Genomic DNA, 24,392 nt, shown 5'->3' with positions numbered 1-24,392 from the left:
GAATCAATGAACAAGCACCATTTTGTTGGGTTATGTTCATTACAAAGCGTCTCCATAAGAGAAGAAATGTCATTACAACACTAAGCCATTTTCTTCAGAAAAATAGTCTTTAAATTCAGAATGACGATTACGATAAGTACATATCTTTGTATTGTTTTGAAGAAGAGTCCATCCTTTTAGCCGGGAAGCAAGTATTTCGGACTGTCTTTTGGATAACTTTAAATCTCGTATGAGATCGTTAAATTTACTTGAGTCAGTGAATGAGGCTCACATGAACTCCTTTGTTCAAAAGTTGTATCACCAGAATCTGTTTCTTTTTCTTCCTTACTTCCATCCGACTCTGAACTCCCTTCATCTAATGTCACATGTTCTGGAGGCTTTGGAATGGGAAATCCTTCGCAGTGTGGAACAGGTCTCATTACAGATTGCAAGTTAGGGTATACCACTGTATGTTTTGATTTTGACGTAATCCCTTTAATGTTTGTTAAACAAAAATAACAGCCAGAAGAGTGATCTTCCCTCCAAATCATAGGGATAGCAAATGGCATGCGAGGTCTGCCATTTTTCCATCCAGTGAGAAGCCTAAAACACGATAAACAACAGATATATGAGGGGCTCAGGCCCTTGTTTGGTCCCCGACTTTACACCCAAAATAAAGTTCATAACACTTTTTTACTAATGGAGTCAGGTTTCGGCTATGGAATTTGAGCGTCACTTCAACACATACATAACAAAAATTGTTAAAATGATTTAAACAAACTCTACGCATTTTGTAACTAAAGACTAATTAAAAGAAATAAAGTTGTAAATATGTAATACACAATAATTTAGACACACAAAGCACTCACAATGACGTGTTTACTGGTTCACTACTATCTCACAACTGGCATCGTTCTGATGAATGTGTACTGCACTAGATCACGTTTGTACATGTCTACACACGTCTGAACCTGCACAACAGTAGTAACGCTACCCTTTGAGTTAGTTCATTTGGTTCCATCATATTTACAATGTTATAGTAGCTTTTACTTGATAATGGACGAAAAAACGTTTTAAAATATTTAAAAAAATTAAAACAACAAAACAATTGTGGGTGATGGAGAAATTTCGAATACATATTTGAAAACAATATAAAAAACCGCATTTAGTACACCTATTGGTACTCGTGAGACGAAAATCATGTTGATCAGAGTAATTGTTGCTAGCGAAGAAACTAGGAGAAATAAAAGATAACCGCTAGACTACCGATAAGATACCGGTGGATAGACAATGACGTTGTCTATCCTCTTCTCGTATCGGTCACGAGGATTTTTACGGGTGAATAGAACGCGAGGTGGAAAATGTAATTTATGAAGACTGATTCTATTTCTCAATAAAAATGGATTCGTGGGAAGGTATTTCGACCATTGAATTAATCATACAGAGTGCGATGAAGAATACACACGGCCCATTTGTGGAACACGACGAGGCGATGAAAGCTTAAAAAGATTAAAAATTAAAAAAAAAAAAATGGGTTCGGATTATAGAAAAAGAAGAAAATTTATTTTATATCAAGAATCAAGTATCTTTATGGATGAGATAGACGAAGCTTTAATTTAGAAGGGAGTCAACTGAGGATGTAGTCCGCCCCAATGTGTTTCTACTCGTAAACAGAAAAAGTGATAATGTTTGATAGCGGTGCGTCAACCAAAAATAAAAACAATTAAAGATTTTAAGACTTGTCGATACACATTTTTTTGGTCGAAACAAAATAAATTAGAAGGGATACCGAACTACGTGGAATTATTATCTCAGATAATCACGCTGAACATTATACTCGACGTATACAGTTTGAAAACAAAGATTAATAAAACAGATTTAAGAACGGAATATAACCGAGAAAAAACGGCGACAACATGATAAAATCTTTTCGTTGTGAAATATCCTACACCAGAAATTGTAGTAGATTTTTATTTACACGTAATTATTAAGAACACATATATAAAATGTTAAACGTAATGATCAAATTAACTCGTAATGCGAGATGGGCATTCATACTGGACGTATTTCTGTAGTCTTATAACATATACAATATACAGAAAAATATAGAAATAGAAGAACTATTTATAATTCACACAAGAATCGGTAGGTTTCACAAAGAGTAGAATCGAGGATAGGCAAGCTGCAACGCATAAAAGAGTAGGGCGGCCGATTAGCAGGTTCCTTTTACTTTTTAATTCTCTCATGAAAGAAGCAATGAAATACCAAAAAGAAAATGTGGAGAGCGTAACAACAGAACGGATAAAAAAGTAAAATATCTGTAGATGATATAATCGTTTTATATCAAAACGAAATCAAAAACGAGTTAGAAAGGATGAACGATCTGAATTCATTTTCGGGGAGAAATTCCATTTAAAAATAAACATTAGTTAAAGAAGGTAATAAAATGAAACAGAAAAAATATAACGAGGAGTTAGACATTAAATTGGAGGAGGATACGGACCAGAATTAAATTATTTAGGTATTAAAATAATAAAGGTCAAGTGATGTACAGAAGTTGTAAAAAGCAGACTTGCACCGGCCAGAAAAACTAATGCGCAGAAAAGAAATCGACTGATATCAAATGCAGATATAGGAATTAGAAAGAAATTCTTTAAATATTTAAAGTAAGGAGAGTCGATAAAATTCAAAATAAAGAAGTTTTAAGACGGACAGGAAAACAGATTCTTGAAAAAAGAAGTGAGCTGATGGTTGAATTTTACTTCACCGTAGCGGATCGTACGGTAAGTAAACATCAAATCTGTGTTTACTAGATTCATTCTTAGAGGAGCGTATAAAACTAGAATTCGTTAAGTTCTATAGAGTAAGACAAAGGTCGAAATATTTATTAGATATTTATAGATAATTGAAGATATTAAATATGGTAAATATTCCTTGATAATTATGGTAGCGCAAATCAGAACATAATCGAATACAGCATCGGCATCTTGCGATGCCATAAAATAATTAATTTCAGAATATTAAAGATACATTTTAAAACAGAAAAAACTAGAATTAAGATATTTATGGTACTTATCACGAACGGGTTGCCGGTATGATTTTTTGGTTTTTTTTTTATCACCGATCGCAATAATATACAAACAGCCTACAGTTTTTTGGACGGAATTCACTTTTCCACCACGAATACCACCATTATTTTCTATAATTAGCCTTGAAAAAATTTGGTGTCTGTAAGAAAAAGAAAATTAAATCGTCTAAAGCCTAAATATAATCGTTTAAATACCTGTCTGTATTGTACTGCGATACGTTAACTTTTACGGTGAACAATTTTTTTTTTTTTTTTTTACTATAATACCCATTTAGTTCTTAAAAATTCAGAATTTAAAAATTAACTCAGCAGAAATGTTTCGATCGATTTTAACAAAAATGTATAAGTTATAACTATATGAAATAGTAATTTTTCATATAATTTTAGCAACTAAGGGCTCGTTTAGAAAAAAAATTACTCTAAAAGGAGTATCGCCATTTCACAGTAAAGCTGTCTGAATAGCAGCTTCTATTTTGGAAATATCACTTGTTGGAAGATGTACGATAAAACATTTTCCTCAAAGGTTTATTTTAAAGCATCAAAATACAATTCGTGACGTAAACCTGCCGCATATTCTAAGGACTTTCGTTTATTACAGAGACTATAGCGGGAGTATTAATATTACCGAAAGCTGGTTGTTCATAATTTTTAATAATTTTATTACGATAACGCATCCGGTCGTGCCGGATGCGTAAATATTATTAAAATCGAGTCTCTTTTATCTTCTAAAATATACAAATTTTACGTACAAGTAAACTTTTATGACCAAAACCTCATCTTTTACAATGAAAAGCAACTGAAAAAATCTAGTACCTAGAAAATTAAAACACTTAATGCGGTAACTTAATTTATTTTATCGTGCGAGCGAACAGTAAAATCATTAAAAAGCGAATAAGTATGTATTATTATTATTATTATTATTATTATTATTATTGGCGTGTATCTCTGAAAAGTATTTAAACATATCCAAACGGTCGAAAAGTATTTTACAAACGACTTTTACCGCTTCATTACAACGACCCGTCCGGATTATATTTCACTTATTATTATTTTTATATATAAAACTTTTATTCTTTAATAAAAGAGGGTTTTCAAAAAAAGAAAGGAAAAAAGAAAACGGTGATCAAGATTGGCTGAAAGAAAGAATAGAAGAGATAGCTCAAATAATGGGAAAATATTGGGTAAAGAGAAAACTACAAAGAAGGTGAAGATAAGAATGTGGTCATTCAGAGGCCAAAGTCGAAAAAAAAAATTGCCACCCGATAAAAGAAACTCACATCGTTCCGAAGGAATGTACAAATTAAATTATCCTGGAATTTTACAACGGGAGAAAATAATGATGGTTCGCAAAACCCAAAATCGTTAAAAAGCCTAGCTATTTCGCCTACTACACGCATTATAAACGCCTACCGCTCGCCTATTAAACGCTAGTTATTTACTACCTATTTCTAGTTATTTCAGAGGGAAAACTTATACGTGTCGGTACATTCTTAATTACCGAGTGAACAGCGAACGATTTTCATCCAAGAGAATATAGAGTGTATCACAAAGTTCTCCCGGGACTTTCATAATTTATTCTCCTTGTGAAAATAATGGAAAAAGCTCATATAAACATATGTCCTAAAATGTTTCATTTGCGAGTTATGGCTAGTGAAAGAATTCAATCGGATTTCAGCTACACCGGTGAAATGAGGTCGTACTGAAATTTTTAGGAAGTTAATTAAGAGACAGGATTAGTGACCAGAAAAATTGAATAAAAGGTCCCCGAACCGTATCTTCAGTATAGTTTTTGAGAAATCTGGGGTGAAAACCAAAAAATTGGGGTAATAAAACCTGCTTTTTATGTTTGGTGTACAATAATTTGTTAATGAGCAATAAACAAATTTAAATAAAAACTTGTAGAGAATTTATTTCTGACCAAAATGGTGTAAGATAAATTGAATAAAACAAAAAAAAAATGTTAGAAATATTCGAATTTTATTTAGATACAGTACACTAGACCAAAGTGGATTATACGTATAAGTTTATAATAAATGTTCAAAAATGAACCCGATCTTTTCAACACATTTCTTTGCAAGCATCTCTACTGTTTTTTTGTTCTTTTAGTTCTTCAGGGTTGTCCTTAAGTTGCTCCTCCGCATCCATAATGCGGACAATTAATTCCTCACGCGAATGCATTTTTGTTTTGTTATGCAATGTTTTTCCATCCCCATACGAAAAAATTTAAAGGTCACTAAATCTTGGTCCACCAAAATCAGGTGATTTTGGTGATCAAGAATGTGGATTTCCACGGCCGATCCATTTCTTAGGGAAATGATGATTTAAATGACTGGAAACGGCACAACAGAAGCGAGGAGGCGTGCCTTCGTGCTGAAGTATACTTTGAGACCTCTTGTGTTGACGCCTGGACTGCGCTGAGCTGCATCGATAATAATTTCATCAGTAACAGCGTCGTGTTGGACAGATAATTTGTTGATGGTACATATACTAATTAGTGAACATGTTTTCCGAAGATTGAGAAAAGTCGCGCAATTTCTTCTGGGATCGGGAATTCGGCGATTCGGAAAACATTTCATATTCTACTGCAACTACTGTAGCATTACCATTACACACACCCAAAATGAATACCACATCGTCGTGTATTCTTCTGCTGTAAATAAGTACGGCATTACTTCAATGGCAAATCGATCACGTTCAAACTAAAATTCACAGAAAAACTTCGTTAACCACAGCACAGTTCACAGTACCCGATATATTTAATGTACCTTACACAATGATTTAAATACTAATACAGTATTGCTCATTATTGATCAGCTGGTGTTATTTTATTGCCAACTTTAAAAAAATAATTCTTCCAAATAATTTATTGCATTTCTGTCATTAATATAAAAATTATTACCCAAGTTATTTTCCAACTGTTCTGTAATTTCCAGTTTTTTAAATTTTTTAACAGCAATTTTTAACAGTAAATTTTGTTTTTATAGATTTTTCACATCCCCAAAAAAGAATTTGGTTTTTGTTTACATTAAATAAGTATTTTTCTGACAAATGTGGTATTGTACTTTTTCTAAATAAAATTCTAACTTTGTTTTATTCAGATTTCTTACCCCATTTGGCTCAAAATTAAATTCTCTTCAAGTTTTATTTCAAATTTTTATGTGTTTATTACTCATTTAACAAAGTTATTCTACGTCAAACATAAAAAAAGAGTTTTTACCCCAATTTATTGGTTTTCAGCCCAGATTTTTCAAAAACTACGGCAGATACTGGTTCTGGGATCTATTTTATTCGATTTTTCAGGTTATAACCCATAAGAAATTAGTAATTCTGCCTTTTACCTAACGTCCTAAAAATTTTAGTAAGACTTCATTTCACTGGGGTAGCTGAAATCCGAGTGAAATCTTTCACTAGCCGTAACTCGTAAACGAAGAATTTTAGGATATATGTTTATATGAACCTTTTCCTTTTTTTTCACGAGTAGCATAGATATGAAAGTCCTGGGAGAACTTCTTGATACATTTTATGTTACAGAGTTCAGTTGAAGGGTTGCATAACGATCACGGAAACGTCTATTATAAAATAGACATAAATAGTAAAGATAGACATAGTAAATAGACATAATAGTTTATTTTTAACAAGTAGTAATTTAAGCGACGTACATAAAGTTATCGAATCGTCAAGACTTATAATATTTTGAAAAGAGTTCCACTAGAAAATAAACACGCTAAACCGAAGGACGCTTTTAAAAAATGTTTTTGAATAATAAGTAATTTACGGATGCGAGTTTCCGGTGCGGCTCCCCTGGCCGTTGCACAGTTGAGTATACACAAAATAAATTTATTAAAAAATTCCGGTTTACTTTGTAAAACTGAACGATTAAAAACATTAATTTTGCAAACTAATAGTCGATGTTCCTATTTTTCTACAGAACATAAACATTTAATAGATCAAAGAAAATATTTTAAGCGAGCAAATTTTAATCGTATGCAAATTTTTATGCCAAAATTATACAGATATCAATGTAAAATTTAAGTAAATTATATACTTATATAATAAATAAAAATGAAGATAATATAGGGCCTTGGAGAAAATAGTGTTGAGACAGTTCTGTTTCGTAGAAATGTAAACCGATAGTTGTTTTCTGTTTTTAAGATAACTTCTGAAGATCTCAATTGCGATACTTCTACTCCCGACAACACAATTTTCCACTTTTTTTTTAACATAATTAGATAAGAAACCGTGTCGAAGGCTTTTGTTCAATCTAGTAGAACTGCCAACGAATTTTTATTTTAAATAAAACCGTTATAAATGCTTTTAATAAGTTTTTTAGAGCACCTTCAGTAATAGCTTTCGATTAAAAACAAACCGATTAGAATCTAGAATTTTATGCCTCGCTAAAAAACTAACTTATCTGTCAAAGATATTACATAAATTACTTTGAAGATCTATAGGTCTAAAATTTTTATTTTTCCAGAGATCCCCGGAATAATAGTTGCTGTTTTAAGTCGTTTTGGGAAACAAACTTTTTTGAGGCGGATGCTGAATATGAAAGTTAGAGGAGTTCGTATGTTAAGGGTAATTTTTTTATACAGTTATCATTTAATTGATCCAGACCAGGAGAGGAACTATTTTTTTTAAAAGCTATTATATATTACGAAAATGCTATAGCATTTTTTTAAATGTTTTAATTTTATTAGTTTCTTCAGTTGTAATCGGGTCTAAAAATAAGGATTCTCAAGTGAAAGCATTCTCCTTACAAAAAGGCACATTCCTACTTCCAGAGACTGGTTAAATGTTTTCGATTAATTTATTACCATATGAGTCTTCCACATTAGAGAAATATTCAATCAGAATTTGGGGGGAAATGGGTTATTTTGATGAACACAGCTTTCAAATACTTTAACGATCCACCAAAGTTAGAACGTATCTGTAAATTTGTAAATCGATCGAGAGAATATCTCCTTCATCTCTCTTTATTTCTAGTGAATATAGAATACACTCTTTAACTGAATATCGGGTGACAGATTGCTTGATTTTTATTTGTCGAGCGGTAAGATATACATAAACATTAAAAGACTTGAAATCGTTAATAATTTTTAGATTGTTAGAAATTATATATATTCTTATAATGCTAGGTTATACGGTAACGGTTAATAAAAACCGGATCGATAACACCGAAATAGGGGAGTATAAAATTCGGATACGTTTCTAATGTCCAGTGAATCGGACTGTCGGAACGAGAAGAGAAGGTATTTGAATCAAACGTCACATAAAACCCATTGGAGTGGGTTAGAGAAAAAAGGGACGAAGGAGGATGCGAGGAAGAAGATACGTAAACGAAACCAAAAAAAAAGCAAACAAACAGAGAAAGTGCAAGAGCGATACGGGTCATTTGGAAGTCAAGAAAAACCTATAACGAATGACGGATTTCTAGACCGAGAAAGTGATAAAAGAAATTCTGACCGATATTTTACAGTGAAGACATTAAATCAAAACCGAAAAAACCAATATTAGCGACAATAGTCAAATCGATAATAGTTAGATCGGTACATTAGGAGTACCGAGTCGACCGAATCCATCGAAAGGAATTTAGGTCGTGTAAGTCAAAATTTAAGAGAAATAATCAAACAGTATTTGTTACTATAACGCTAAGTAAAACAATTTTGCGCTGTTCAACTGTTCCTGTTGTATTTTTCTATTTGAAAAGAGATAAAATTAAGAGAGAAATCCCCAAAAACTAGATTCAGAACGAAAAATTTTGAAAACAGGTTCGTGCCGGATATGTTTATCTTGCAACAACAACAAAAAACTTTTTTTGGTAAAAAAAATGTTTTTTTTACAAAAAAAACAAAAAACTTTTTTTGGTAAAAAAGTTTTTTGTTGTTAAAAAAGTTTAACAAACAAAAAACTTTTTTCGTGTACCTGGAATCGTGCACGGTGATTTTAACTAATTTTGGGGTGCTGAGATCAAAACTGTTATTAGGATTTGTGTAATATATCACGGTTTTTAGATACATACGATTTATTTACCAATAAATGCATAATCACTGTGAAATCAATATTTAAAAAAAAAAAAAAATATTTATTTGTATTCATTTAAAATGAATTTAAATCAACTAAATATTTATTTCTTCAAACACAGATAAATTGAAATATATTAATAGAATTATAAAATAACAGTTTCTCAAAGTCTAAATCATTGGAAATGTCTTTAAAATAACAGTTTTTAAAAGTTTAAAACATTGGAATTGTCTTGCTTTAATTTTAGAAATATGTCGACAAACGTTTTCGCTTTTACGATGTTTGATCAGTTTCTCTAAACAAAAACCAAGAATAGTCACCCATAATTTCAGGATTCCATCTTTCTTGGTACCGATCCTCCATGGTTAGAATATTCTGATGGAAACGCACTCCTTGCTCGGTGCTGACAGATCCCAAATTTTCTGGAAAAAAGTCTAGGTGGGGATATAGGAAATGAATTTTTAATGACCTTCTACATCCTAAACGTTTGTGGTTTTCTAACGCTTACTAACAAAAAAAAAATATATATATATATACATAAAAAAACAGTTTCATCTTTTCTGATGCCTAAAAATCACCAAAAACGTCTTTGAAGAACTTCCATGCAGCTAGTTCACATTCGCTAAGTTTACTGTAAAACGTTGAGCCCTTAAGCAGTTGCGTGATTTGTGGACCGATACTCTTCTTCAGCTTACCGGTACTCAGTTTAGGAAAACTTATTTTTAAATGGTTAAATCTTGGTCCATCTTTGTCTTGTGCCTTTACAAAACTTTTCACGAGTCCGAATTTTATGTGAACTGGTGGCAGTATGATTTTACCACTCTCAGTTAATGATAAACGCTTTACATTTTTTTCACCAGCCACAAAGTTCTGCCGCAATGGCCAGTTCTTTACTTGGTAATGAATTTTTGTATCACGACTGTCCTAAAGACAAAACAAACAAACACACCCACTTTGTAAACCAAAAATTAACACAACTTTCAGATCACTGCAAACTTGCCACATACGATCTTTGTATTCTATTGCTTTTAATATTGATGCCATAGTCTCATACGTTACTTTTATGTCGACTGCATCAGCTAATGGAATGGATGGTTGTTTGTTACCGTTATGTAATAAAACTGCTTTCATGCTAACTTTAGAAGAATCAATAAGAAGACGCCATTCTTCAGGAGTATACTGAATTCCAAGCTCTTTTATCAGGTCATCGACATCAGTACAAACGCACAATGAATTTTTCGTAGTAAAATATGTTAAAAGAATTTTATTTCGTGTTATAAACTTAGTAACGTCTGTTTTTCCGCTAAGATATTTCACTATTGCAATCTAGACCCCAGAAGTTCATATTGCTGCTTTGATAACCTTAAATCGCGAACTAAATCATTAAGTTCACGTTGTTGAATTAAATGAGGAGATTTCTCATCAGATACAGAAAGAAATTCTTCAATATCCTCTACATCTGTATATTTTATGAGCTTTCTATTTTTGAATGAAAATCCAATATTTCTCATACAAAAGTAGCAGTCGGTGAAGTAGTTCACACTAAACCATCGGTACAGCAAACGGCACGGTTATTAGTTTCCCCTTGAACCATTCAGAGTTACTGAGCACGATATGCAAATAAAATGAGGAGCCCAGATTTTACCTTGATTTCCGAGTGCACAATCAAAATAAAATTTATAAGCTGTTTTAATCGATCCAGAATTAGTCTTTCTTTGAGATTTAGGCGTAAATTTACCACTGACATAACAAAAATTGTCTAGAGGATTTGAGCATCCACAAACCTTTGCGTGAGCAATGTTGTAGCAAATAGAAACGACAAAATCACTTTTGAATTATAAGGAACTGATAAAAATACAGCGCAACACTCACTAATAACTCTGTGAAACACATAACGCAGTATATAAAAGTGAAACTAGACTGAATAAGATTTTAAGTTCTGTGTAGGCAATAACAGATGACGTCTGTAAGACGTCATCTTACAGACATGTTTGTACGTGTCACTTCTCACGATACGGTTTATACAATTTTTTTTCTTTATTAATCATGTATGTATATTTTTTAAAAGTAAGAATACATAAACTATTCTTAATTGTAATCAGTAGTTGATCAAAGTGAATTTATTATAAAAATATTTACAAATTTACGATTTATATAAAACCTTTACGTAGTAACACAATTTAAACAGCACATTTGAAATCAGCACCCAAATTACAGTGAGACAAGCTATGTAATATGTTTGATACAAATTTTGTGTTGACTATTTTTATTATATTATTTTAAACGATTTTGGTTTTGATAATAACGATGATGATTTTATTATTATTATGTTTTATTGCGTATAGTAATCGATTTAAAAGTTTTCCCGATAAATAATTTACTATCGTATTGAAAGATAAACATATAAATGCACGGATGAAGTCGAACGGAAAAGCTGAAGCCGATATAATAGTTTGAAAATTAAAATGAACACAATCATTACAAAATAAAACCAACCATTGTCTGCTTTCCATTAAAATAATAATGAACAAAATCACATGGATTCATCTAAAACAGAAAGTGAAACATTAATACTATTAAATAAATAAAATAAAAACCAACAGAAGTAACAATAAAGACCACAATTTCAAAATAAATATAAAAAAAAAAAAAAAATAATAAAGAACAAAAAGGGCTAACAGAAAAATGTTGAATAATTATTTAAAAATTTTTGGTCGTTTTGAAATGAAATTCACTTTTTTATATCTTTTTATCTGATAAATCGAGTTACTGAAGAATTTATTCTTTTTTTATTTCTTTTTTTTGTTTTATTGATTTTTTTAAGTTTTCAAAGAGATTTTTGGTGTGACAAATCAAAATTTTGAATAAACTAAATAAACGATAATAAAAATCAAATAAAAAAAGTATGTAAGTAATGAAATAATAAAATATTCATGATAAATGTATTTACTATAATTCAAAATATTGTTTTATTTATTGGATAGAATGATACTGATATAATAATTACAATTGATATTATTAGTGTAATTACTCCGCCTAGTTTTCTGGGGATTGATCGAAGAATTGCATATTTTTTGTTAGTTTTTGTGTGGTTTTTTCATTGTGTTGAGTTGGTTATGTAAATAGTGTTTAGGTGTTATACAGTGTTATAAAGAGTATTATACCTACCATACATTACGTAAAAATCTACAAAAAGGAAATTTAAAGTGATGTACAGCCTCTTTGGATTTAATGAGTTTAAATAAGCAGGCGGACTTAATCAACCGGATTTCACAAACCTACTTTATTTTTTTCTCTTTAAACAAAATTTTTAACTTTGTTAACTTTACTCTTTCCTCTGATGTGCTGTCCGGTTTCCTCATCCTCGCGAAACTCGAGGTCTAAACGACTAAGATATTTACCAAATGATCGTGAACTCGATAATTTCCTGGCCGATCGAAAGTAATTGTACAGCTTCCATTTCAAGAACTCACCGATGGGCTTCGGACTAAAACTTTATTTATAAAAGTATAGTTCTCATCGTACTATAAAATTTATTTCATCTGAAAACAGCACGTGTATTCATTTTTCTTCAATCAGTATTCATAATTCTTCATTTAGTTTATTATTAGTCTATAAACTATAAATTTAAATTAATTAGCCTCTAAATAATCGTCCATTTTTAAGAGGTAAAATTTTACTTCCAGCTCTAACAATTTTGGCGAAAAATTAAACAAATAGTGAATTTTAAGAAGATACTGAGAAATATATTCTAATGGTTAAAATTACGCTTACATTTTAAATTGTCCGACCATAATAGCACACTTTTAGTTTTCCTTTTTGTCTAAATTTATCAGTCCGTTTAGGAACTTTATAACAGTTTATAATTTTATTTGCGCTCAACAGATCTTATGCAGCAATGTTCCGTGTAGAAAACAAATTTCCAGAAAATTCGAATATCTTACTTCTTATTCTAGTAAAGTAAAAATGAAATAAATAAATAAAAAGACAGTACTACTGAAACCGATTAAAAACCTATTATTACTACTTAAACTGAAAATACCTTACTGTCTTACCGATTTATTCATATAGCTACAAAAAAAAAAAATCACAAAATAGCTAGAAATATCGAAGGCTATCGATGTAAGGCAATAAATTAAGGTAACAACACGGTGACAAACCGTGCACATGCACTCTAAAAAACTTTTCGCTATATAGATGCTCATAATTTTATCAAAACTTTAAAACTGCATTTCCAAAATAAAAGCTGCTGTAAGATTTTATTTTCTTTATTATCGCTTAGAATAAGAAGGTAAATAAAAGCCGTCGATATCACGCACTTGTCGGAGAGAATAATTCAATAGTATGTTTTTCTTGAGTCACCTAAAGTAGGCATATAAAGCAATTTTTTTTACGGTCTGGGTTTACGGGTCAGATTGAAACGGACGTCTCATTCTACATTAGTTCGGGGGTCGGTGCAAAGCCCTTATTGTTTGTATCGGAGCGTTTAACATGCCCTCCTTTGAGAACACTATCTTTCAGGAAAAGCTCTAATAGCGGTATTGTGAAATTGTAAAGGAGAAAGAAGGTGAGTGTATTTCGTAAGCGAGTGTGGATCAGTAAAACACAGCCCGGGGAAGTGCAGCCGATACCACCACCTTTAAGAATTTCGATGAGCAGTATACCCCTTAAGTGGATGATTGAAGCCCTCGTTTTGAAAATGTGGAGGAACACACTTAAGGAAAAAGGTCAAATTCATACGACATTTTTCCTTCGATTTCAGTATGAATTCATACGAATTCATACTGAAATCGGGAGGTAGATATGCCTCTAAAATCTATGAAAGGGCAATAATAATATTATAACTTACCTATTATCGATTGCATGTAATACATGTTTATTCATACTTTTATAATCTTCAAGCGATGTTTCATAGCGTAGAAAACTACTTTATTTTCAATTTAAATTTCAAAATTTAATTCTTTAATAATTCAACTCACGAGTCGGATTATAAAATTTAATGTGATTTTGTTTTAATCAACTAATTGTTTAGCAATACAATTACATACAGAAAATTTATAAATATTTTAAGCGAACGTCGGGAACTTTGATTAATAAACAAAAGCCCTCGGTTTTACAAACTTTGAGAGATTGAAAATCAATTACCTTATTGTTAGCAGAAAATAAAAACCTCTTTTAAAAACGAATTGCTCTATTTGTAACCCTTTTACTATAGAGAAATAAGCTTTAATTACATTTACGCTTCCTTAAATCCGTTTAAGAAAGCTAAATATTATTAATGATGGAGTTAATTGTAGGTTGTAACATAAATTATTAAGTAAATTTAACGATGATTTCTAAAGGACAAAACATCATCATCGCTCCCGCTGCCAACACTGACATCATCATCATCCTCCTTTAACGTCAGACTTTTACTTCATTGCGTTATTAACGATCAATTTTAGTAATCATTTACGTATTATTATATTATTACGTAATATATATCATTAGGTCGTACTATAAGCCGACTTATAAATGAAGGCGGTAGCCGAAGAAAATGTGAATTCACAGTAATCACAACGTACCACGTTGTACTACGCAAAAATTTTACTCGATTATTCAACCAAAATTATTTTGGATTATCAAATACCTTAATATTTTCTATAACTTTTAAATTAATTTAACTTTAAGTAGCTATCGTCACTTCAGTCGTCGTCTCTTGATTATTGTCAAGTATGCACTTAATCGTAAAAAATTCTACAATCAATTCAATTTTAAACTAGTACAAAGCTTATACTTTACCAGGCACACTGTTAATCTAGATTTTCAAAACGTGCTTTCGGATCGACCTCGGGGGAAAAATTAAAAATTAATGAGAAATTTGATATCGTGTGCGTCATAGTTTACACAGAAGGTAAAATATTATTTCACGGTCGTATTATGAGTTAAGCCGGTTCTATTATCCAGCCGACTTACAGTAGAGTCCTTACTCGATCGACGTAATCCAGGTTATACATTCTCCTCAGAAGAACGAGTTTAAAGAATTTCCTATAAAATCGGGCTCAAAGAGTGGAAATTACGATACCAAAACAGATTCGAGTATATCTGTCGTTCGTGCCAGCCGTCTATACCGGCAGCATGCAGCAAATACCGATCTGTTTACAAAAAAATGTAACTGAATTTAGGAAAATAGACGAAGACAAAATTTTGCAGTTTCTTGAGAAAAATAGAGTAGAAATATCAGAGTATAATATATAGTAGAGTATAATTATAGTAGTACACTATAAAGTATAATATTGAACTCCTATTTTAAATATGAACAAACATTATCGTCAAGTGATACTACCACCTCGGGGAATCGATAGTCAATATTTTAGGATTTTGTTACACCCGTTTTTAACACCATGAAGAAACAATTTTGATATGATTCGCTCAAAATGGGTCGTATATTTTAACCTGACTCGAATTTACGACCTCATAAAACGAGAAAAAATTCTAAAATATCGCATTAATCATTTAATAATTAGTCTTTTATCATTTTTCTCTTCGATTTGGGTTTTTTCGGACCTATAATTTATGGTTATAGGTTGTTTTGCAAGAAATGTCTCTTTTAGGTAAGAACGGTTAATTTTAAAGATAAAAAATCCGTTGATAACGTTCGATTTGATAACCGAAATGAGAAAACGTGTGCGGTAATTATAAACTAGCGATCGTTATTACGAGGGAATAAAGTCGTATTTGAAATTTTTAGTATTAATTGTTATACAGGAAATTACTGTAATGACCATGTTACATAATAGCCTTTATAACTACTAAGGTGGAATGCCGCACTTAAGACGAAGCGTTGCTTAATTTTATTATTATATAAGTTTTTCTTACTAGGCTTTACAAAATGAACATACATTTTTTTATGTTTTAGACGGTTCAGGAGTAAAATACATATTACTGGAAATTAGTCGATAACTAGTAAACGGCCGATCAAAACACGACCTGAATAAAGCGAAGACGATAAGAAAACATTACTTATTAAAGCCGTTAATAAGGTGTTTTGCATGAACGAAAATTTTGCTTCAGCTAAAATGTAGCCGGAAAAGGACGCTTTATAATTTTATTCAGGTATTAAGAAAGATTAAGTGATTTATTGAAATCGCATATAATAACAAATCTATGACGAAGGAAAAAGTAAGTGGACTACGATTTTATATGGTTAACATGAAACCTCAAATCCATCGGAAAAAAATTCCGCGATTAGAACAGTATTTTTATTGTTGTTTTAATACTTTATTAATCTCTGTGCCGCTGATTTCGGTCGTTTATTTTAAGTTATGCGAGTTATTAATTTTACTGGTTTGTAAACCGACCGTAATTTGAATTTGGCGTTATATGCATATACAGTTGTCCCGTAAATTCAAATTGCAAATAAAATGTTCTATTTGTGAGTTTATGAAATTTCAACGTAGCAAAATAATATTGACACAGGGAAAATATTCTACACTGTTGAAAACGGGCAGCGTAGTTAATCCTTCTTAGGGGGGGGGGGAGTAATTCGTATATTTTTTATGCGTTTATATCATATTAACTACCTCAATAAGACAAAAATATTTTTAAAAACAAAAATAGTTATTCTGATCATTTTAACTGAAATCGTGGTCCTTTAAAAGCTATCATTTACCGACTTTACTTCAAATTTCATTAGACTGAAATAATACGAAAATAATGAATTATAAATTATAAATTTATTTTCAGAATTATAAATTGACTGGCCCAAATAAAACAATCTGAAATTTCTTTACTAAGACATTTAAAGCTTTAAAAAACTAAAATACCAGTACAATTATGTATTCTGCAGACATCGTTAAGTATTCTATTTCCATTATGGTAATTTGTTTTCTATCCCTTTTCATTAGTACATCATCGTTTTATTTATCTTTATTTTATAATTTCGGTCGGTATACCGACCGTGATTTATTTTTTGTTCCAGTAGTAAAAACGATCGTGCGTCGTTGTGTTTCTGTAGAGACCATGGGTAAACTAAATTTGGTTTGTATTTTCAACTCAAAATAATAATTTAGAAAAAAATAGTTTATTTCCTTTCGTTCGTCTTTTAAAAGTATAGTTTTAATTCCTGTGAATGAACTACAAATAAGTTAAACGCATGTGAAAATAACACGGCTAATCAAAATCATTAAAAATATGTAAAAGACTTTCGACTAGAAATAAAGCAATTTTTTTTTTTTACATATTGTTATTCAACAATTCCTCCCGGCCATCCACGTAATAGTAAATATACGGATTCGGAACCGTCTCCATTAATAGTTTCATTCCCTTTGTTAGACTCCTTTACTGCGTTTATAAGCAATAAGGAAGTTCCTCCTTCCTTTAGAAAGTCGGATATATAAAATACTTTTAAGAAGATAAACGTTCAGAACGGCCGCTATAATGAAATTCTATTTTACAATTCTAAATGAAAATCTATCTAACAAAGATAAATGAATAAAAGAATGGAAGAAATTCCTCTAGAATCAAAAACAACGAAAAAAATCGAACCGTTTAAAAGAAACAAACAAATGTTTTATTAAAGAACTGAATATAAAGAGTATAAATGATATTTTGTAATTTTTAAAAACAAAAGTAACCTCTCGACCGTAATACCTACAAGCGTTGTTGTACAAAACATGAATTCTGGACAGGCATACTATTTCCTCGTTTCATTAAATAATATGATAGTAATCACATAAATCGTAAATAACATAAAGCATTGGCGAAACGTAATTATCGCCAGTAAAACCCGTACTTGTAGTATTCACTTACCAATGAAATAATTTTAAATCTATAAGATTTAAACTTCTGTTTATGTCTTTCCGGAGACGATTATGGTTTTTATTATAACTTTATTGCCGTTAAATTACAATAAACGAATAATCGAAGAAATTAAAAATTAAAAATAAATTTCAATTTTAATTTTCAGTCGAATGTACTTAATCGATCATTTTTATAATAATCAGTTAATAGTCGGTTTATATGTAGGTATGGAAATAAATAAATATTGTTCTTATATGATTTCGGTTGACTTTTAAACTCTTCCATTGATGTCTACTTGCTAAAGGAGTGTTCTGCGGCCGAATAAAATAATATTAATAGATTGTTATCTGAAAAGGTTTCAAAACCGGATTACACACGGTCATATGCTAACGCGATGTGAAATTCGTGCGCTGAATTCCACCCAGATACGCCTTCATAGAACACGACTTAATGTGAACCTAATAAAATGTTGAGAAATTATAAATATTCAAAGATCCGACAATACGGTGGCTTACGATAGGGTTTTGAGATGCGGAAAAAATAAACAATTTTAAACATTCCGTTAGATGTAACGAGCGGTTATGAATAATCTTAGTATCGTTACAGAAATTTAAGCCCGCATTAATTCGAAGAGGGCCGAAATAAATGTGCCATTCTGTCTTATAACGATGCCTGCAAGATATCTATTGATAAATCGGTCGGGAACAGTCTCCACATTCGGCCTGAACATCAGATCTGTCACCGTTCGATTTAATCTCTTTAATCCACAGGAAGTTGTTTTGCGGGTACAGAAGTTACCTCCGAAGGAATGAACGTGAAGAGATTTAGTGCGGGTTCGGTTTCACGGTTATGATGAAAACTTCTTTAACCGCACGAATAAATAAATGTAAATCTGAAGACTTACAAAAGGTCATGAAAAGAACTACGTTAGTATGAAAAGTCACTGTTTAATTTATAATGGTATATTTTACTACCGTTACTAATTTTCCCGAACTGGTTTTATATCTGTCTCGAGCAATAACGATTAAAATAGTTTAATAGCGGAAGCGGACGCTATTACGCCGTACTTACAACAAAGTTTACTTTTCTAACGATTTTATAACTTCACAATCGCATTCGATAACAAGTATCTTTTATGAAAATTTCCATAGATTCTCAATTCCGTACAAAATCGATTCGATTTTGTACCGAATAATGCAAAGAGACGATTAGGTAATCGATCGTGTAACAAAGTATCGACGAAACCAAAAGTAAACGATATAACATCGGTGTCATATAGGATGAATAATTTAGGTGTCGTCATCCGATAATCATAACCATCAAGAGGGATTAGTTTTAAACATATGTTACATTGCAAAGCTATAGACACGATACGATAATATTTCACTCACCCCATCCGGGCTATATCGTGATGGACCGCTACAGAACTCTTCAAGGACGCTCTGAACGCTCCTGCTCGTATCTGAAAAAAAAATTAATCAATTAATGGAATCTTAATAAAAGTTTTGATAATTTGAATGTAAGAAAAGGGAATTTTTAAAAACTTTTTTTTATGAAATAGAAGAAAATATGAGGTGTGAATGTAACTTTATAAATGATCATTAGTATATAATTGTAGGATGGAAAAAGATGGTTACGTATCGGTTTTTGTATATGTAGAGTTGATTAATAATATTTTAATGTAATTTTGAAGGACGGGTACAAACTTTGTTATTAAATATGTCGGATATTGTTATCGCGTTGAGGGGTGTGTTTAGTATGGTTCTGATAATTGACCCGTTCTTTTGTCTTCACTCTATTAGACTTAAATCCTTTTTTCTAATTATAGACTTTTATAATTTAGATATACTTATAAACAAAACTATATTAAATTTTACGAATAAAAAAAAAATAATTTCAAACGATCCGAAATCTCCCTTTAGTTCCCTGAAGTAAAATCCGGATAAATGTCCTTGTGAATGAGGATTGCTGTATTAAATATCATAAAATTCATCGTTATGAAGTCCTTTCGGCTAACTTTTCTAAAACAACTTACTATAACATGAAACCGTTTTACCACCAAAAAGTTATTCTTTAACATATTTTGCCTCCCAGTGTTGTAATATATAACAAAAAATATTATTCTATCAATAATAGACAGAAAATAAATATTATTGTTTTAATGATACGAATTATTTATTAGAAATTAAATTTATTAGGATTATTTACAAACAATTAGCTGTTAACATTGTTTTTTAAATCGTTAAATATAATAAAAAAACTAAAATACTGTAGATTTTGTACTTTTAACGCTAGAAGCAGCATTTAAATTTCTGAAATAGCGACTTAATTTCCTGGTTTTTAGAAACGACGACCACCGGTATTTTTATAATCTTGTCACTACAAAAAAATCAAACTCTCTTGAAAATCAGTCGGGTTAGGAAACCTAGTAGCTACATTGTTCTAGTTCGATTATCCTTTGAATCGTTTAAGGTGAAAGGGAATAAATGTATAATGTTTGTGATTTTTTAACACCGCCTTTAAAATATCGACCGCCGTCGTTTTGAAACGACGTTCCTTTAACTACCGGCCGAATGATAGTTAGGTCTATACAAATTATAAACTATATTTATATATTAAATAATACTAACAATTATTAAAATCCACCTTACCAGCACAATGGAATATCTTTTAGATCTTTCGGCTTACTTGAAAGCCATCATCAGGAGTTAAAATATGAAATCGAAGTCAAAAATTAAAAATCGTAAGTTAAAATGTGTAAACAGTCGTGACTGTCCGATCCTAACAGTATACCAAAGGAATATATATGTACTCTGGTGTATTAAAATGAAATCAAACGGAACACCATGTTATCAAGAAGATAACTAATAGATTAAATTATTATTTCTTTATATTTGTATTTAGTATGTTTTTAAATAATATATCACCTTTAAATATGTTTTGTTCGTTAATTAAATTTTTATTGTTACTATAAACATGATTTTTTCTAAATTAGAAGTATTATAAAATTTATAAAAAATATCAAATATTTTCATAAAATTATTATGATGTATGTATGACCGCATTCTATTATGTGTTCGCCAAAGTTAGAGTTTTCTGGTTTGTTATTTTAATGCTATTTATGTGCTCTTTTGCACGTATGGAGAATTTGCGATTGGTCATTCCCACGTACATCATGGGTAATCCTGACAAACAAGACCGTGTACTCCTTGTTTATCAAATTGGTTATCATTTTTATATGATTTTTTTTATTATAATTATTATTCATTAATTTATTATTAGTAGAATATGCAACTGTTATGCCAGTTTTTTTATATATTTTTAATTTTTTGAATAAAATGTTTATACTATTTTTTTATGTATATATTATCCTTTTTATCTGGTAATAATGTTGTATTGTTATTTATATTAATTTTGTTATTAAATGTGTTTATAGTACCAATATTATAACCTTTAGCAATAGCAATGCTCTTAATTATCTCTATTTCTTTATTTAAGGAAATTTTATCACGTTTGAGGTATTTTATGGCTCTATATAACAATGAATATATAAATGATAATCATTTTACTAAAATTAGAAATCCCACAAATGCATATATAAAAAAATTCAAAACTTTAATCAATGTATCTAAATATGTTATATCGTATGATAAAAGAAAAAATAAATTTAAAACAGATATTAATGATTGCGCGCCATGTATGTAGGCTTTACCACAAATACATAAAAGTAACACACCGATAAAACCAGTAATAGATTTTACAAATTCACCAACATATTCTTTAAGCAAATTTTTAGCTAACATATATTAAAACATTAAATTAAATTAAATAACACGTACAATTTAAAAAATGATTATGATATAGATATTTTACATAATATTAACATAACAATAATACAAAATGCATATCTTTAGATATTTGTAATATGTATTCTAATGTAGACTTAAATAAAACGTTACCTGTCATTAAAATATATTTAAACAAAAAACAATGAAATAAACAAACATCATACAAACGAATTAATTAATATGATTAAAATATATTGTGAATGCAGTCACTTTACTTTCAACAATCAATATTATAAAAAAAACCATTCGGCTTGGCTATGGATGAACCGTATCGGTCATTTTGGCTGAGTTATATTTGCAGCTTTTAGAAGGTACTTATATTAATAAAATTTGATTCAATATAATTGTATAAACATTATGTTGATGACACTGTAATCATATGCAATGAAAATGTTCAAAATGAATGAAATATAATATTAAATGAATTTAACTAAATTTATAAATACATAAAATTCACCTTGGAAATAGAAAAGGATAATTGTTTGAACTTTTTAGATATAAAAATACGTAATAATAAAATAATTAGCAAAATAAAATTAGAAATATATCGTAAAGATTCAATAAATAACACAATAATTAATTACCATTCTTTTCATCCTTGGTTCCAAAAAATGGCTGTTTTTAATTCATTGTTATATAGAGCCATAAAATACCTCAAACGTGATAAAATTTCCTTAAATAAAGAAATAGAGATAATTAAGAGCATTGCCGTTGCTAAAGGTACTATAAATTGCTGTTACTAAAACATATTGGTACTATAAACACATTGTATAACAAAATTAATGTAAATAACAATACAAAATTATTACCAGATAAAAAGGATAAAATATACATAAAAAAATAGTATACACATTTTAGTCAAAAAATTAAAAATATATAAAAAAACTGGCATAACAGTTGCATATTCTACTAATAATAATTATAATAAAAAAATCATATAAAAATGATAACCAATTTGATAAACAAGGAGTATACGGTCTTGTTTGTCAGGATTACGAAATGATGTACATGGGAATGACCAATCGCAAATTCTCCATACGTGCAAAAGAGCACATAAATAATAGCATTAAAAATCAAACCAGAAAACTCTAACTTTGGCGAACACATAATAGAATGCGGTCATACATACATCATAATAATTTTATGAAAATATTTGATATTTCTTATATATTTTATAATACTTCTAATTTAGAAAAAAATCATACTTATAGTTATAATAAAAATTTAATTAACGAACAAAAAATATTTAAAGGTTATATATTCTTTAAAAACATACTAAATATAAATATAAAGAAATAATAATTTAATCTAGTAGTTAGTTATCTTCTTGATAACATGGTGTACCGTTTGATTTCATTTTAATACACCAGAGTATATATATATTCCTTCGGTATACTGTTAGGATCGGACAGTCACGACTGTTTACACATTTTAACTTACGATTTTTAATTTTTGACTTCGATTTCATATTTTAACTCCTGATGATGGCTTTCAAGTAAGCCGAAAGATCTAGAAGATATACCATTGTGCTGGTAAGGTGGATTTTAATAATTGTTAATATTATTTAATTAATTAACATCTCAGCGGTACCGTGTTCGAGAAATTAATATTTATAAATGTCAGACAATTTTATAATGGTAGTTAATTTATCATTCAGTGTTTGTCTGCTTACGTAATTGTAAAATTTGTTGAGAAACTATATTTATATATGTCAGACAATTATAACGTTAGCTAATTTATCATTCGGTGTTTATCTGCTGACGTAATTATAAACTTGCTGTGAATACGCCTACGTTTTTATAACATTTAAAAACATACCACAACATTTCTTTTTATGGTAAAATACTTAATCATTTATAGTATCAACAGCCGAATTAAAAATATTTTAAAATAATCAATACCTAACATATAATAAAAGTTGTATTTACATGAAAGCAATTTGCTTCTGCGCGTGAAAACTTAACTGAATGTTTTCAATTTGGGTAACAGATACCGTACTAGTCATCGTAGTCCAAGATTCAAGATTCATTGCGGTGCCAATACATCTCGCCGTGATCGGGAACTTCCCCTCCTATCACGTGCTTCGTACAGTATTACAAAGTGAAGTTCGCCCTTCTTTGTATCCGCTTTACGTCGGGTGTGTTAGCCGTGTTATCATTCAGCTGTTAGTGAATTGTATCAAAAATAATTGCAATATAGTTTTTGGGTTTTTCAGTATTCTTAGGTTTTATTTGTAAACTACAAAAAAATTTACTAAATTTTTTTAGATGACCATACCCTAAACGTTATCGTTTACGAGAGCTATATTATACTTTACTTTTACAATATATAATGTTACACAAATTATATTACGAAGATCGTTCAATACAGACGCAAATTTCTCTGGAGTTAAAACTGTTTATTTAATCAATCTGACATTTTTTTCACTTATAAACACAGTTTCTAGCAATATTAATACACTTACTTGTCCCACCTCTCTATCAGCTTATTTATGCCTGCTGCAAACAAATATTTGTCTTGATGTCGGAGCCAATTTATCATATTTTCGTTGACGTCATTGCCACTGAACTTCTTACTACGAAGTGAATGAACCAAATAAATTTAAATCCGATGGGGCGATGTCGGGACTGAATGGGTGTGACGCAGCATTTCCAAACGTAATTTTTTGACGGTTT

The 24,392-nt window shown here is 30.2% G+C and overlaps 1 protein-coding gene across 1 annotated transcript in view; it reads right to left on the bottom strand.

Moving 5' to 3' along the window:
* Dgk (diacyl glycerol kinase 1) overlaps positions 1 to 24,392 on the bottom strand; it is a 258,461-nt gene that overhangs the window by 149,127 nt on the left and 84,942 nt on the right. Inside the window, exon 3 of the mRNA XM_075361947.1 lies at positions 19,261 to 19,331. Within this exon, the coding sequence (XP_075218062.1) occupies positions 19,261 to 19,331 (71 nt within the window). The remainder of the gene's footprint in view (positions 1 to 19,260; positions 19,332 to 24,392) is intronic.

This window comes from Lycorma delicatula, chromosome 4 (genome assembly GCF_047948215.1).
Source record: "Lycorma delicatula isolate Av1 chromosome 4, ASM4794821v1, whole genome shotgun sequence".
In the NCBI taxonomy this organism is placed as follows: domain Eukaryota; kingdom Metazoa; phylum Arthropoda; class Insecta; order Hemiptera; family Fulgoridae; genus Lycorma; species Lycorma delicatula.
The sequence above is the reverse complement of the archived record's forward strand: the minus strand, read 5'-3'. Positions and strand labels throughout refer to the sequence as shown.